The sequence below is a fragment of the Aphelocoma coerulescens genome, unplaced genomic scaffold (genome assembly GCF_041296385.1).
Source record: "Aphelocoma coerulescens isolate FSJ_1873_10779 unplaced genomic scaffold, UR_Acoe_1.0 HiC_scaffold_138, whole genome shotgun sequence".
In the NCBI taxonomy this organism is placed as follows: domain Eukaryota; kingdom Metazoa; phylum Chordata; class Aves; order Passeriformes; family Corvidae; genus Aphelocoma; species Aphelocoma coerulescens.
In genome coordinates, this window is record NW_027183491.1 from 497903 (window position 1) to 515208 (window position 17306).

The window sequence follows — 17306 nt, forward strand, 5'->3', positions numbered from 1 at the left end:
GCCCTCCCAGTATAAACCAGTCGCACCCTGGCGTGCAGGAAGGTGAGGCCGTCGCGGTGGCCGGCCAGGACGCCCGCCGGCCCCTCGGGGAGGCAGCGCCGGTCCCAGGCCCCGGCCCAGAGCCCTCCCAGTATAAACCAGTGCAAACCAGTGCCCTCCCAGTCCAAACCAGTGCCCTCCCAGTATAAACCAGTCCAAACCAGTAACCCCAAATCCCCCTTTTCCCCCCATTTTTAACCCTTTCACCCCCTCCAGACCCCTCCCAGTGACCCCAAATCCCTCCCAGTTCCCTCCCAGTTTGTCCCAGTTCCCTCCCAGTTTGTCCCAGTCCCCTCCCAGTTCCCTCCCAGTACAAACCAGTACAAACCAGTAACCCCAAACCCCCTTTTCCCCCCTTTTTCCCCCCTTTTTCCCCCATTTTTAACCCTTTCTCCGCCGTTTTTTCGCCCGTTTTTCGCCGTTTTTTCGCCCTTTTTTCCCTCCCAGTCCCTTCCAGTTCCCTCCCAGTACAAACCAGTTCCCTCCCAGTACAAACCAGTACAAACCAGTAACCCCAAACCCCCTTTTCCGCCCCTTTTTCCCCATTTCCCCCCGTTTTTAACCCTTTCTCCACCATTTTTTGCCCTTTTTTTGCCGTTTTTTCCCTCCCAGTTCCCTCCCAGTATAAACCAGTACAAACCAGTAACCCTAAACCCCCTTTTCTGCCCCTTTTTCCCCCATTTCTCCCCCATTTTTAACCCTTTCTCCGCCGTTTTTCGCCCTTTTTCCACCGTTTTTTCGCCCTTTTTTCCCTCCCAGTCCCTCCCAGTGCCCTCCCAGTCCAAACCAGTGCCCTCCCAGTCCAAACCAGTTCCCTCCCAGTACAAACCAGTAACCCCAAACCCCCTTTTTCCCCATTTCCCCCCGTTTTTAACCCTTTCTCCGCCGTTTTTCGCCCTTTTTTCGCCGTTTTTTTCGCCCTTTTTTCCCTCCCAGTGCCCTCCCAGTTCCCTCCCAGTATAAACCAGTCCAAACCAGTAACCCCAAACCCCCTTTTCCCCCCTTTTCCCCCATTTTTCCCCCGTTTTTAACCCTTTCTCCGCCGTTTTTTCGCCCGTTTTTCGCCGTTTTTTCGCCCTTTTTTCCCTCCCAGTCCCTCCCAGTTCCCTCCCAGTGCCCTCCCAGTATAAACCAGTCGCACCCTGGCGTGCAGGAAGGTGAGGCCGTCGCGGTGGCCGGCCAGGACGCCCGCCGGCCCCTCGGGGAGGCAGCGCCGGTCCCAGGCCCGGCAGACGCCGTCGTCGCCCCCGCTCAGCACCAGCTGCCCCGAGGCGTCCCCCAGCGCCAGCGCGTTGGCGTCGTCCTCGTGCGCCGGCACCTGCGGGGGGTTACTGGTTTGTACTGGTTTGGACTGGTTTGGACTGGGAGGGGACCGGGAACGGGGTTTGGGGTCACTGGGAGGGGGTTGGAGGGGGTTGGAGGGGGTGAAAGGGTTAAAAAAGGGGGGGGAAATGGGGGGAAAAGGGGAAAAAAGGGGATTTGGGGTTACTGGTTTGTACTGGTTTATACTGGGAGGGAACTGGTTTGTACTGGTTTGGACTGGGAGGGAACTGGGAGGGGTTTTGGGGTGGTTTGGGGCGGATTTGGGGTCACTGGGAGGGGTTTGGAGGGGGTGAAAGGGTTAAAAATGGGGTGAAAAGGGATTTGGGGTTACTGGTTTGTACTGGTTTGTACTGGGAGGGAATTGGTTTGGACTGGTTTGTACTGGTTTGGACTGGGAGGGGGCCGGGAGGGGGTTTGGGGTCAATGGGAGGGGGTTGGAGGGGGTTAAAGGGTTAAAAGAGGAGGAAAAAGGGGGGAATAGGGGGAAAAAAGGGGATTTGGGGTTACTGGTTTGTACTGGTTTATACTGGGAGGGAACTGGTTTGGACTGGTTTGGACTGGGAAGGGGTTTTGGGGTGATTTGGGGCAGATTTGGGGTCACTGGGAGGGGTTTGGAGGGGGTGAAAGGGTTAAAAAAGGGTTAAAAAGGGGGTTTGGGGTTACTGGTTTGTACTGCTTTATACTGGGAGGGAACTGGTTTGGACTGGGAGGGAACTGGGAAGGGGTTTGGGGTCACTGGGAGGGGGTTGGAGGGGGTTAAAAGGTGAAAAGAGGAGGAAAAAAGGGTTAAAAAGGGGATTTGGGGTTACTGGTTTGTACTGGGAGGGAACTGGTTTGTACTGGTTTGGACTGGTTTGGACTGGGAGGGGACCGGGAGGGGGTTTGGGGTCACTGGGAGGGGGTTGGAGGGGGTTGGAGGGGGTTAAAGGGTTAAAAGAGGAGGAAAAAGGGGGAAATAGGGGGAAAAAAGGGGATTTGGGGTTACTGGTTTGTACTGGTTTGTACTGGGAGGGAACTGGTTTGGACTGGTTTGGACTGGGAGGGGACCGGGAGGGGGTTTGGGGTCACTGGGAGGGGTTTGGAGGGGTTTGGAGGGGGTTAAAGGGTTAAAAAAGGGGGGGAAATGGGGAAAAAAGGGGAAAAAAGGGGATTTGGGGTTACTGGTTTGTACTGGGAGGGAACTGGTTTGTACTGGTTTGGACTGGGAGGGGATTGTGAGGGACTGGGATGGAACTGGGAGAGGTTTTGGGGTGGGTTTGGGGTCACTGGGAGGGGTTTGGAGGGGGTGAAAGGGTTAAAAAAGGGTTAAAAAGGGGGTTTGGGGTTACCGGTTTGTACTGGTTTGGACTGGGAGGGAACTGGTTTGGACTGGTTTGGACTGGGAGGGGACCGGGAGGGGACCGGGAGGGGGTTTGGGGTCAATGGGAGGGGGTTGGAGGGGGTGAAAGGGTTAAAAAAGGGGGGGAAATGGGGAAAAAAGGGGAAAAAAGGGGATTTGGGGTTATTGGTTTGTACTGGTTTATACTGGGAGGGGACTGGTTTGGACTGGTTTGGACTGGGAAGGGGTTTTGGGGTGATTTGGAGCGGATTTGGGGTCACTGGGAGGGGTTTGGAGGGGGTTGGAGGGGGTTAAAGGGTTAAAAAAGGGGGGGAAATGGGGGAAAAGGGGGGAAAAAGGGGATTTGGAGTTACTGGTTTGTACTGGGAGGGAACTGGTTTGTACTGGTTTGGACTGGGAGGGGATTGTGAGGGACTGGGATGGAACTGGGAGGGGTTTTGGGGTGGATTTGGGGTCACTGGGAGGGGTTTGGAGGGGGTGAAAGGGTTAAAAAAGGGTTAAAAAGGGGGTTTGGGGTTACTGGTTTGGACTGGTTTGTACTGGGAGGGAACTGGTTTGTACTGGTTTGGACTGGGAGGGGACTGGGAGGAGATTGAGAGGGAACTGGGACAAACTGGGACAAACTGGGAGGGGTTTGGAGGGGGTGAAAGGGTTAAAAATGGGGTGAAAAGGGATTTGGGGTTACTGGTTTGTACTGGTTTGTACTGGGAGGGGACCGGGAAGGGGGTTTGGGGTCACTGGGAGGGGGTTGGAGGGGGTGAAAGGGTTAAAAATGGGGGGAAAAAAGGGGGTTTGGGGGTACTGGTCTATACTGGTCTATACTGGTCTATACTGCGCTAGACCCGTCTATACTGGTCCCTACTGGCCCATACTGGTCCTTACTGGTCTGTACTGGACCCCAGTAGTTTATACCGGTCCCTACTGGTCCCTACTGGTCCCTACTAGTTCATACTGGTCCCTACTGGTCCATACTGGTCTATACTGGTCTATACTGGTTTATACTGGTTTATACTGGTTTATACTGGTCTATACTGGTCCGTACTGCTCTATACTGCTCTATACCAATCCCTACTGCTCTATACCAGTCCCTACTGGTCCCTACTGGTTTACACTGGTTTATACTGGTCCCTAGTGGTTTATACTGGTCTATACTGCTCTATACCGGTCCCTACTGGTCTATACTGGTTTATACTGGTCCCTACTGGCCCGCACGCACCCTGAGCACGCGGCGCTGCGCCTGCCGGTCGTAGACGTAGACGCAGCCGTCGTTGGCGGCCTATACTGGTCTATACTGGTCTATACCGATCTATACTGGTCTATACTGCTCTATACTGGTTTATACTGGTTTATACTGGTCCATACCGGCCTGCACGCACCCTGAGCACGCGGCGCTACGCCTGCCGGTCGTAGACGTAGACGCAGCCGTCGTTGGCGGTCTATACTGGTCTATACTGGTCTATACTGGTCTATACCGGTCTATACTGGTCTATACCGGTCCCTACTGGTCTATACTGGTTTATACTGGTTTATACTGGTCCCTACCGGCCCGCACGCACCCTGAGCACGCGGCGCTGCGCCTGCCGGTCGTAGACGTAGACGCAGCCGTCGTTGGCGGTCTATACCGGTCTATACTGGTCTATACTGGTTTATACTGGTCTATACTGGTCTATACTGGTTTATACTGGTGTATACTGGTGTATACTGGTGTATACTGGTCTATACTGGTCTATACTGGCCCGTACTGGTCTATACTGGTCTATACCGGTCTATACCGGTCTATACCGGTCTATACTGGTCTATACTGGTCCCTACTGGTTTATACTGGTCCCTACTGGTCTATACTGGTTTATACTGGTCCATACCGGCCCGCACGCACCCTGAGCACGCGGCGCTGCGCCTGCCGGTCGTAGACGTAGACGCAGCCGTCGTTGGCGGTCTATACTGGTCTATACTGGTCTATACTGGTCTATACCGGTCTATACTGGTCTATACCGGTCCCTACTGGTCCCTACTGGTTTATACTGGTCTATACTGGTCCCTCCTGTCCCGCACGCACCCTGAGCACGCGGCGCTGCGCCTGCCGGTCGTAGACGTAGACGCAGCCGTCGTTGGCGGTCTATACTGGTCTATACTGGTCTATACTGGTCAATACTGGTCTATACTGGTCCATACTGGTTTATACTGGTTTATACTGGTCTATACTGGTCTATACTAGTCCATACCAATCCCTACTGGTCTATACCGGTTTATACTGGTCTATACTGGTCTATACTGGTCTATACTGGTCTATACTGGTCTATACCGGTCTATACTGGTTTATACTGGTCTATACTGGTCTATACCGGTCTATACCAGTCTATACTGGTTTATACTGGTCTATACCGGTCTATACTGGTCTATACTGGTCTATACCGGTCCCTACTGGTTTATACTGGTCTATACTGGTCCATACCGGCCCGCACGCACCCTGAGCACGCGGCGCTGCGCCTGCCGGTCGTAGACGTAGACGCAGCCGTCGTTGGCGGTCTATACTGGTCTATACTGGTCTATACTGGTCTATACTGGTCTATACCGGTCTATACTGGTCTATACTGGTCTATACTGGTCTATAATGGTTTATACTGGTCTATACTGGTCCATACCGGCCCGCACGCACCCTGAGCACGCGGCGCTGCGCCTGCCGGTCGTAGACGTAGACGCAGCCGTCGTTGGCGGCCTATACTGGTCTATACTGGTCTATACTGGTCTATACTGGTCCCTACTGGTTTATACTGGTTTATACTGGTCCCTACTGGTTTATACTGGTCCATACTGGTCCATACTGGCCCGCACGCACCCTGAGCACGCGGCGCTGCGCCTGCCGGTCGTAGACGTAGACGCAGCCGTCGTTGGCGGCCTATACTGGTCTATACTGGTCTATACTGGTCTATACTGGTCTATACTGGCCCGTACTGGTTTATACTGGTTTATACTGGTTTATACTGGTTTATACTGGTCCATACCGGCCCGCACGCACCCTGAGCACGCGGCGCTGCGCCTGCCGGTCGTAGACGTAGACGCAGCCGTCGTTGGCGGCCTATACTGGTCTATACTGGTCTATACTGGTCTATACTGGTCTATACCGGTCCCTACTGGTCCCTACTGGTTTATACTGGTTTATACTGGTTTATACTGGTCCCTACTGGCCCGCACGCACCCTGAGCACGCGGCGCTGCGCCTGCCGGTCGTAGACGTAGACGCAGCCGTCGTTGGCGGCCTATACTGGTCTATACTGGTCTATACTGGTCTATACTGGTCTATACCGGTCCCTACTGGTTTATACCGGTCCCTACTGGTCTATACTGGTTTATACTGGTCCCTCCTGGCCCGCACGCACCCTGAGCACGCGGCGCTACGCCTGCCGGTCGTAGACGTAGACGCAGCCGTCGTTGGCGGCCTATACTGGTCTATACTGCTCTATACTGGTCTATACTGGTCTATACCGGTCCCTACTGGTCTATACTGGTTTATACTGGTCCCTACCGGCCCGCACGCACCCTGAGCACGCGGCGCTGCGCCTGCCGGTCGTAGACGTAGACGCAGCCGTCGTTGGCGGCCTATACTGGTCTATACTGGTCTATACCGGTCTATACTGGTCCCTACTGGTCTATACTGGTCTATACCGGTCTATACTGGTCTATACTGGTCTATACTGGTCTATACTGGTCTATACCGGTCTATACCGGTTTATACTGGTCTATACTGGTCTATACTGGTCTATACTGGTTTATACTGGTCCATACCGGCCCGCACGCACCCTGAGCACGCGGCGCTGCGCCTGCCGGTCGTAGACGTAGACGCAGCCGTCGTTGGCGGCCTATACTGGTCTATACTGGTCCCTACTGGTCTATACTGGTTTATACTGGTCCATACTGGCCCGCACGCACCCTGAGCACGCGGCGCTGCGCCTGCCGGTCGTAGACGTAGACGCAGCCGTCGTTGGCGGCCTATACTGGTCTATACTGGTCTATACCGGTCTATACTGGTCCCTACTGGTCTATACTGGTCTATACCGGTCTATACTGGTCTATACTGGTCTATACTGGTCTATACTGGTCTATACCGGTCTATACCGGTTTATACTGGTCTATACTGGTCTATACTGGTCTATACTGGTTTATACTGGTCCATACTGGCCCGCACGCACCCTGAGCACGCGGCGCTGCGCCTGCCGGTCGTAGACGTAGACGCAGCCGTCGTTGGCGGTCTATACTGGTCTATACTGGTCTATACTGGTCTATACTGGTCTATACTGGTCTATACTGCTCTATACTGGTTTATACTGGTCTATACTGGTCTATACTGGTCTATACTGGTCTATACTGCTCTATACTGGTTTATACTGGTCTATACCGGTCTATACTGGTCTATACTGGTCCATACTGGTCCATACTGGCCCGCACGCACCCTGAGCACGCGGCGCTGCGCCTGCCGGTCGTAGACGTAGACGCAGCCGTCGTTGGCGGCCGCCAGGACCTCGCGGCCGTCGGGGGCCACGGCCAGGGCGAAGACGGCGAAGCGCCGCTCCGGGGGGCTGGGGGAGGGGCACGGCGGGGGGTCAGCGGGGGCCAGTGGCCACGGCCAGCGGGCAAGTAGCCACGGGGAGCCGGCAAGTAGCCACGGGGACCGGGCAAGTAGCCACGGGGAGCCGGCAAGTAGCCACGGGGACTGGGCAAGTAGCCACGGGGACCCAGCAACTAGCCATGGGGACCGGGCAAGTAGCCACGGGGACTGGGAAACTAGCCACGGGGACTGGGCAAGTAGCCACGGGGACCAGGCAAATAGCCACGGGGACTGGGCAAGTAGCCACGGGGACTGGGAAACTAGCCACGGGGACTGGGCAAGTAGCCATGGGCAGTGGGCAACTAGCCACGGGGACCCGGCAAATAGACACGGCAACCGGGCAACTAGCCATGGGCAGCTGGTAACTAGCCACAGCAACCTGGCAACTAGCCACGGGCAGTTGGTAACTAGCCACGGCAACCTGGCAACTAGCCACAGGGACCCAGCAAATAGCCATGGCAACCGGGCAAGTAGCCACGGGCACTGGGCAACTAGCCACGGGCACTCAGTAATTAGCCACGGCAACCTGGCAACTAGCCATGGGCAGCTGGTAACTAGCCACGGGCAGTGGGCAACTAGCCACGGGGACCCGGCAAATAGCCACGGCAACCTGGCAAGTAGCCATGGGGACTGGGCAAGTAGCCATGGGCAGCTGGCAACTAGCCACGCCCACAGCAATGTTAGCCACGCCCCCCGCGCAATAGCCACGCCCACTGAGCCACAGCCCCTCCCCCTCTCCCCAGGCCCCTCCCCCCTCCCCTTTTAGCCCCTCCCCCTCCCCCCGGCCCCTCCCCCACCGCAGCTCCAGCGCCGTGTGGGCGTCGCCGTCGCCGTGGAGATCGAAGACGTGAACTGGGGAAACCGGTTCAGACCAGTTCAGACCAGTTCAGGCCGGTTCAGGCCGGTTCGAAGGAGACCGAACCAGTCCGAACCAGTTCGAACCAGTTCGAACCGGTTCAAACCGGTTTGAACCAGTTGGAACCAGTAAGGAAAACGGACGAACCAGTATAAACCAGTAAGGCCCAGTTCCCTCCCAGTCCCTCCCAGTTCCCTCCCAGTCCCCTCCCAGTTTGTCCCAGTCCCTCCCAACCCATCCCAGTCCCTCCCAGTTTGTCCCAGCTCATCCTAGTTCCCTCCCAGCATGAACCAGTTCCCCCCAATCCCCTCCCAGTCCCTCCCAGTATAAACCAGTACCCCCTGAACCCCCTCCCAATCCCCTCCCAGTCCCTCCCAGTCCCTCCCAGTCCCTCCCAGTCCCTCCCAATCCCCTCCCAGTCCCTCCCAGTCCCCCCCAATCCCCTCCCAGCCCCTCCCAATCCCCTCCCAGTTCCCTCCCAGTTCCCTCCCAGTCCATCCCAGTCCCTCCCAGTCCCCTCCCAGTCCCCCCCAGTTCCCTCCCAGTCCCTCCCAATCCCCCCCAATCCCTCCCAGTCCCTCCCAGTCCCTCTCAGTCCCTCCCAGTTCCCCCCCAATCCCCTCCCAGTCCCCCCCAATCCCCTCCCAGTCCCTCCCAGTCCCCCCCAATCCCCTCCCAGTCCCTCCCAGCCCCTCCCAATCCCTCCCAATCCCTCCCAATCCCCTCCCAGTCGCTCCCAGTCCCTCCCAGTACCGGCACTGGACCAGGAGCAGTAGAGTCCCTGGGAGCCGTCGGGGCTGAAGGCCACGTCCAGGATGCTCCAGCCCACCTGGCGCCCCCTGGTGGCCCGGAGGACCCGCAGCCCCTCCCCCGTCACCTCGAAGAGGCGCAGGGTGTGGTCTGGGGGGGGGAGGGGGAGGGGATTTTGGGGTGAAATCCGGGGGTTTTGGGTTAGAACTTGGGGGTTTTGGGGAGAAATTTGGGGATTTTTCGGGGTTTTGGGTGGAAATTTGTGGATTTGGAGTCGAAATTTGGGGATTTTGGGTCAGAATTTGGGGGTTTTGGGACAAAATTTGGGGATTTTTGGGATGAAATTTGGGGATTTTGGGGGTTTCGGGTGGAAATTTGTGGATTTGGGGTCGAAATTTGGAGGTTTTGGGGGGAAATTTGGGGATTTGGGGGTGAAATCCGGGGGGTTTTGGGTCAAAATTTGGGGATTTTGGGTTGAAATTCGGAGGTTTTGGGTCAAAATATGGGTCAGAATTTGGGGGTTTTGGGACGAAATGTGGGGATTTCGGGACGAAATTTGGGGATTTTGGGGGTTTCGGGTGCAAATTTGTGGATTTGGGGTCGAAATTTGGAGGTTTTGGGGGGAAATTTGGGGATTTGGGGGTGAAATCCGGGGGGTTTTGGGTCAAAATTTGGGGATTTTGGGTTGAAATTCGGAGGTTTTGGGTCAAAATATGGGTCAGAATTTGGGGGTTTTGGGACGAAATGTGGGGATTTTGGGGAGAAATCTGGGGATTTTTGGGGGTTTTGGGTGCAAATTCGTGGATTTGAGGTCGAAATTTGGGGGTTTTGGGTCAAAATTCGGGGGGTTTGGGTCAAAATTTGGGGATTTTTGGGGTGAAATCCGGGGGGTTTTGGGTCAGAATTTGGGGGTTTTGGGGAGAAACTTGGGGATTTTGGGAGAAATTTGGGGATTTTGGGGGGTTTTGGGTGCAAATTTGTGGATTTGGGATCGAAATTTGGGGGTTTTGGGTCAGAATTCGGGGATTTGGGGTTGAAATTCGGAGGATTTGGGGAGAAATTTGGGGGTTTTGGGCCAAAATTTGGGGATTTTCAGGGGTTTTTGATCGAAACTTGGGGATTTTTTGGGGGGTTTTGGGTGAAATTTGGGGATTTTGGGTCAAAATTTGGGGATTTTGGGGGCTTCGGGTGGAAATTTGGGGACTTTGGGTCAAAATTCCCCCACAAAACCCCCATAATTCCCCCAAAGTCCCCAAAAAATCCCCAAAATTTGGGATAAATTCGGGAGATTCCCGCCAAATTTTGGGCCCCGCCCCCAAACCCCAAAATCCCCCTAAAAAACGAAAGAAAAACCCAAAAAAAACCCTAAAAAAACCCCTAAAAAATCCCAAAAAATTCCCAAAAAATCCCCAAAATTCGGGATAAATTCGGGAGTTTCCCGCCAAATTCCAGGCCACGCCCCCTTTGCCAAACCACGCCCCTAAACCCCAAAATCCCCCTAAAAAAACGAAAAAAAATCCCCAAAAAATCCCCAAAATCCCAGAAAAATCCCCAAAAAATCCCAGAAAAATCCCCAAAAAACCCCCAAAATTCGGGATAAATTCGGAAACTCCCGCCAAATTTTGGGCCACGCCCCCAGAGCCCAAGCCCCGCCCCCAAACCCCAAAATCCCCCTAAAAAACGAAAAAAAATCCCCCAAAATCCCCAAAAAATCCCAGAAAAATCCCAGAAAAATCCCAAAAAATCCCCAAAATTCGGGATAAACTCGGGAGATTCCCGCCAAATTTTGGGCCACGCCCCCTTTGCCAAACCACGCCCCTAAACCCCAAAATCCCCCTTAAAAAAACCCCAAAAAACCCTAAAAATCCCCAAAAAATCCCAGAAAAATCCCAGAAAAATCCCAAAAAATCCCCAAAATTCGGGATAAATTCGGGAGATTCCCGCCAAATTTTGGGCCACGCCCCCAGACCCCAAAATCCCCCTTAAAAACCCCCCAAAACCCCAAAAAAACCCCCCAAAATCCCCAAAAAATCCCAGAAAAATCCCCAAAAAATCCCCAAAATTCGGGATAAATTCGGGATAAATTTGGGAGATTCCCGCCAATTTTTGGGCCCCGCCCCCCTTTGCCAAGCCCCGCCCCCCCGGCCCCGCCCACCCTGGCAGGCCGAGAGGAAGCGGCGGCCGCAGTCGGAGAAGATCCCGCAGAAAACCTTGTGGGGGTGGGGCTGCAGCGCCGCCGCGTGGTTGGGCAGGAAACTGCGGGGGGAGGGGCGAGGGGCCTCGTCAGACCCGCCCCGACCGGTCCTGACCGGTCCCGACCGGTTCTGAGCGGGTCAGAGCGGTTCGGAGCGGTTCGGACCGGTACGAACCGGTTCAGAGCAATTCAAACCAATCCGAACCGATTCAAGCCACCCCGAACCGGTCTGAACCGGTTCGGAGCAGTTCGAACCGGTTCAGGGCAGTTCGAACCGGTTCTGACCGGTTAGAACCGGTTCAGAGCAGTTCGAACCGGTTCAGAGCAGTTCGAACCGGTTCAGGGCAGTTCGAACCGGTTCAGAGCAGTTCGAACCGGTTCAGAGCAGTTCGAACCGGTTCAGGGCAGTTCGAACCGGTTCAGACCACTTCAAACCAGTTCAGACCGGTTCGAACCAGTTCAGAGCAGTTCGAACCGGTTTGGACCGGTTCAAACCGGTCCTAACCACTCCAAAGCAGTTCGAACCAGTACGAACCGGTTCAGACCAGTTCAAACCGCCCCCAGACCAGTTCAAACCACCCCAAACCAGTCCGGACCAGTTCAAACCGGTCCTAACCACTCCAAAGCAGTTCGAACCAGTACGAACCGGTTCAGACCAGTTCAAACCGCCCCCAGACCAGTTCAAACCACCCCAAACCAGTACGAACCAGTTCCGACCATTTCAAGCTACCCCAAACCAGTCTGAAATAGTTCGAACCAGTTCAGACCAGTCCGAACCACTTCAGACCAGTCCAGACCCGTTAGAACCAGTCCAGACCAGTTCAAACCAGTTCAGAGCCGTTCGAACCAGTTCAAACCACCCCAAACCAGTCTGAACCGGTTCAGACCAGTCGTAACCACTCCAAAGCAGTTCAAACCAGTATGAACCGGTTCAGACCAGTTCAAACCACCCCCAGACCAGTTCAAACCACCCCAAACCAGTCCGAAATAGTTCGAACCAGTTCAGACCAGTTCAGACCAGTTCGAACCGGTTTGGACCAGTCCAAACCGGTCCGAACTAGTTCGAACCAGTTCAAGCTAGTTTGAAAAAGTCCGAATCAGTTCAAACCAGTTCAAACCAGTCTGTCCCAGTTCAAACCAGTAACCCCCAACCCCCAAACCAGGAAGGAAAACGCCCAAACCAGTTCAAACCGGTTCAAACCAATCCCTCCCAGTCCCTCCCAGTTTGTCCCAGTCCCTCCCAGTTCCCTCCCAGTTCCCTCCCAGTCCGTCCCAGTCCCTCCCAGTTTGTCCCAGTCCCTCCCAGTTCCCTCCCAGTTCCCTCCCAGTCCCTCCCAGTCCGTCCCAGTCCCTCCCAGTTTGTCCCAGTCCCTCCCAGTTCCCCCCCAGTTCCCTCCCAGTCCCTCCCAGTCACTTACTGGGAGCTCAGCTGGGATCGCTCCTCCCTGGAGAAGCTCCGCCCCCACTCGCGCTGGGGGAGGGGCGGGATCAGGCCACGCCCCCTCCCAGTAAACCCCTCCCAGTCCAAACCAGTCCGAACCAGTCTGAACCAGTAACCCCCAAATCCCCATTTTTAACCCTTTCTTTGCCCATTTTCCCGTCCCAGTCCCTCCCAGTATAAACCAGTAACCCCTGAACTCCCTCCCAGTCCCCCCCAGTTCATCCCAGTTCCATCCCAGTCCCTTCCCAGTTCATCCCAGTTGCTCCCAGTCTCCCCCAATCCCCTCCCAGTCCCTCTCAGTCCCTTCCCAGTTCATCCCAGTTGCTCCCAGTCCCCTCCCAGTCCCTCAGTTCTCTCCCAGTCTCTCCCAGTTCCCTCCCAGTCCCCCCCAATTCCCTCCCAGTCCATCCCAGTGCCCCCCAATCCCCTCCCAGTCCATCCCAGTCCCTCCCAGTCCCTCCCAATCCCCCCCCAGTCCCTCCCAGTCCATCCCAGTCCCTCCCAGTCCCTCCCAGTGCCCCCCAATCCCCTCCCAGTCCCCTCCCAGTCCATCCCAGTGCCCCCCAATCCCCTCCCAGTCCATCCCAGTCCCTCCCAGTCCCTCCCAATCCCCTCCCAGTCCCTCCCAGTCCCTCCCAGTCCATCCCAGTGCCCCCCAATCCCCTCCCAGTCCCTCCCAGTCCCTCCCAATCCCCTCCCAATCCCCTCCCAGTCCCCTCCCAGTCCCTCCCAGTTTACCCCACCTCTCTCAGCAGCCGGGGCAGGTTCCTCTCCGGGGCCGCCCCTCCCCCACCCCGCAGCTCCCAGCGCAGCTCGCGGAGGGCGGGGCCGGGTGGGGGAGGGGCGGCTGCGGGAAAAGGAGGGGGAGGGGCGGGGTCAGCGAGCGAGGCCACGCCCCCTTTAACCCCTCCCCCTCCCCTTAAGCCCCTCCCCCTCCCTTCAAGCCCCTCCCCCTCCCTTCAAGCCCCTCCCCCCTCACCTGCGGGCCCCTCCTGGGCCGCCCCTCCCCCCCCTTCCTCCTCTTCCTCCTCTTCCGCTTCCGGTTCCGCTTCCGCTTCCGGGTCGGACTCGGAGCCGTCGGAATCCAAGGGGGGGTCCCGGAGCCCCCCGCGCTGGGCCCTGGGGGGGGGAAAAGCGCCCCAAAATCGCCCCAAATTCACCCCAAAATTCACCCCAAAAGCGCCCCAAATTCACCCAAAAATTCACTCCAAAATCGTCCCAAAATCGCCCCAAATTCACCCAAAAATTCACCCCAAAAGCGCCCCAAATTCACCCCAAAATCACCCCAAAATCGCCCCAAAATCACCCCAAATTCACCCCAAAATTCACCCCAAAATCGCCCCAAATTCACCCCAAAAACGCCCCAAATTCACCCCAAAATCACCCCAAAATCGCCCCAAAATCGCCCCAAAATCGCCCCAAATTCACCCCAAAAACGCCCCAAATTCACCCCAAAATCACCCCAAAATCACCCCAAAATCGCCCCAAAATCGCCCCAAAATCACCCTAAATTCACCCCCAAATCGCCCCAAAATTCACCCCAAAATCACCCCAAATTCACTCAAAAACTCACCCGAAATTCACCCGAAATTCGCCCCAAATTCACCCCAAAATCACCCCAAAATTCACCCCAAAATCGCCCCAAAATCACCCCAAATTCACCCAAAAATTCACCCCAAAATCGCCCAAAATTCACCTCAAAATCGCCCAAAAATTCACCCCAAAATCGCCCAAAATCGCCTCAAATTCACCCAAAAGTTCATCCCAAAATCACCCCAAAATCGCCTCAAATTCATTCCGAATTCACCCCAAAGTCACCCCAAAATCGCCCAAAAATTCACCCCAAATCTGCCCCAAAATCACCCAAAAATTCACCCCAAAATCACCCAAAAATTCTCCCCAAATTCACACCAAAATCACCCCAAATTCACCCAAAATTCACCCAAAATTCACCCAAAAATTCACCCGAAATTGATCCCAAATTCACCCGAAATTCACCCAAAATTCCCCCTAAATCTGCCTCAAATTCACCCAAAAATTCACCCAAAACTTCACCCCAAATTCACCCGAAATTCACTCAAAAATTCACCCCAAATTCACCCCAAATTCACCCGAAATTCACCCCAAATTCACCTGAAATTCACTCAAAAATTCACCCCAAATTCACCCAAAATCCACCCCAAATTCACCCAAAAATTCACCCGAAATTGACCCAAAATCTGCCTCAAATTCAATCAAAATTTACCCCAAATTCACCCAAAATTGACCCGAAATTCACCCCAAAATCTGCCTGAAATTGACCCAAATTCACCCCAAATTCACCCAAAAATCACCCAAAATTCACCCAAAAATGTGCCTGAAATTGACCCAAAATCACCCCAAAATTCACCCGAAATTCACCACAAAATCTGCCTGAAATTGACCGAAATTCACCCAAAACTCACCCAAAATTGACCCCAAATTCACCCCAAATTCCCCCTAAATCTGCCTCAAATTCACCCAAAAATTCACCCCAAAATCGCCCCAAAATTCACCCAAAATTCACCCAAAAATTCACCTGAAATTCACCCAAAATTCACCCCAAAATCACCGCAAAATCGCCCAAAAATTCTCCCCAAATTCACCCAAAAATCACCCAAAATTCATCCCAAAATCGCCCCAAATTCACCCAAAAATCTGCCTGAAATTGACCCGAAATTCACCCAAAAATTCACCCAAAAATTCACCCAAAATTCACCCAAAAATTCACCTGAAATTCACCCAAAAATTCACCCCAAATTCACCCAAAAATTCACCCGAAATTGACCCGAAATTCACCCAAAATTCCTAAAAAATCCTCGGTAAAAAATCCCCCAAAATCCCTCAGGAATTCCCAGAAAAAATCCCCCAAAAATTCCCCCAAAATCTCCGAAAAAATTTCCCCAAAATTCTGGAAAATTCCCTCCAAAAAATTCCCGAAAATTCCCAGAAAAATTCCCTTAAAAATTCGGAAAAAATCCCCCCCAAATTCCCCAAAAATCCCAAAAATTCCCCAAAAAATTCCAAGAAAACCCCCCAAAATTCCCCCAAAATTCCCCAAAAAATTCAAAAAAAATCCCCCAAAATTCACCCCAAAAATTCCCTAAAAATGCCAAAAAAAAAATCCCCCAAAATTTCCCCCAAAATTCCCAAAAAATTCCTAAAAAATTCCCAAAAAATCCCCCCCAAAAATCCCAAAAAATCCCCCCAAAATCTCCAAAAAATACCTAAAAATCCCCTTAAAAATTCCCCAAAAAATCCCAAAAATTCCCTAAAAAATCCCCCAAAATTCCATAAAAATGCCAAAAAAATTCCAAAAAAATCCCCAAAAATTCCTTAAAAAATCCCAAAAAAATCCCAAAAAATTCTCAAAAATTCCCAAAAAATTCCCCAAAAAATCCCAAAAATCCATTTAAAAAGTCCCCAAAAATTCCCTTTAAAATTCCAAAAAAATCCTCCAAACTCCCCATAAAAATTCCCAAAAAATCCCCCCAAAAATCCCAAAAAATCCTCCTAAAATCCCCCCAAATTACCTCAAAATCCCCTTAAAAATTCCGCAAAAAATCCCTTAAAAATTCCCCAAAAATTCCCAAAAATTGCCAAAAATTCCCCCAAAAAGTTCCCCAAAAATTCCCCAAAAAATCCCCAAAAAACCCCAAAAATTCCTAAAAAAATCCCAAAAATCCCTTTAAAATTCCCAAAAAAATTCCCCAAAAAATTCCCCAAAACCCCCCCAAAATTCCCCAAAAATCCGTTAAAAATTCCCAAAAAAATTCCCAAAAAATCCCCAAAAATCCCCCCCCAAATCCCCAAATCCCCCCAAACTCCACCGACCCCCCCTTCCCCCTTCCCCCTCCCCCACCCCCCTCCCCCCCTCCCCCCTCGCGCCGCCCCTCCCCCCCCTCACCTCCGGAGCAGCTCCTCGAGCTCCTGCAGGTCCAGCCCCTCCCCCCTCGCCCCTCCCCCCCCCTCCCGGGGGTCCCCCCCTGCCCTCCCCCCCTCCCCCCTCCCCTCCCCCCGCCTCCCCCTGCCCGCCCCTCCCCCCCCTCCGTTCCTGCCGCCCATCCGGGGGGTCCCCAGCGCCCGCCGCCACCCCCGGCCGCCACTTCCGGGTTGGGCCCCGCCCCTCGGCCAATCAGCGCGCGGCTCCGCCCTTTGGCCACGCCCCCTCTGCCGGCGGCAGCCAATGGGGAGCGAGGGCGGCGGCCCCGCCCCCTCTTAACGGCGCCGCTTGTTTACGGCTGAGGGGGTGAAAGGCGATTGGCCGCCGCGCGTCACGTGAGAGGCAGCGCGGCGCTGATTGGGCGAGAGGGGGGAGGGCGGGGCAAGCGCGGTTTTGATTGGGCGAGGCGCGCGGCTCCGAAAGTAACAGCGGCGCTGATTGGAGGAGGGGAGGGGCGGCGATGAGAGGGCGGCTGCGATTGGCTGGGAGGCGCGGCGGAGGTGAGAGCGCGGCGCTGATTGGCGGGGAGGGGGGAAAGGCGGAAGTGGAGCCGGGGCTGAGGGGGAATTTGGGGCGAAATTGGGGGAAATTGGGCAAAAATGGGAATTGGGGGGAAAAGGGGGGATTTTGGGGAAAAAGGGGGGATTTTGGGGGAGAAAGGGGCGGAATCGGGAACCGGAGCGCGGGAATGGGGGAAAAATGGGGGAAAATGGGGGAAAAATGGGGAAAATGGGGAAATTTGGGAAAAATGGGGAAATTTGGGGGAAAAATGGGAAAAAACGGGAAAATTTGGGGGGAAAT

General features: G+C 54.4%; 1 protein-coding gene across 1 annotated transcript in view; it reads right to left on the bottom strand.

Annotated features, from left to right (window-relative positions):
- The window catches only part of DCAF11 (DDB1 and CUL4 associated factor 11), a 29806-nt gene extending 13179 nt beyond the window's left edge, over nt 1-16627 (bottom strand). Inside the window, exons 1-9 of the mRNA XM_068998576.1 lie at nt 16470-16627; nt 13524-13663; nt 13288-13391; nt 12522-12574; nt 11065-11165; nt 8913-9059; nt 8101-8155; nt 7148-7274; nt 1181-1357 (exon numbers count right to left, since the gene is read on the bottom strand). Of these exons, the coding sequence (XP_068854677.1) occupies nt 1181-1357; nt 7148-7274; nt 8101-8155; nt 8913-9059; nt 11065-11165; nt 12522-12574; nt 13288-13391; nt 13524-13663; nt 16470-16627 (1062 nt within the window). The remainder of the gene's footprint in view (nt 1-1180; nt 1358-7147; nt 7275-8100; nt 8156-8912; nt 9060-11064; nt 11166-12521; nt 12575-13287; nt 13392-13523; nt 13664-16469) is intronic.
- Between the last annotated feature and the right edge of the window lie 679 nt (nt 16628-17306).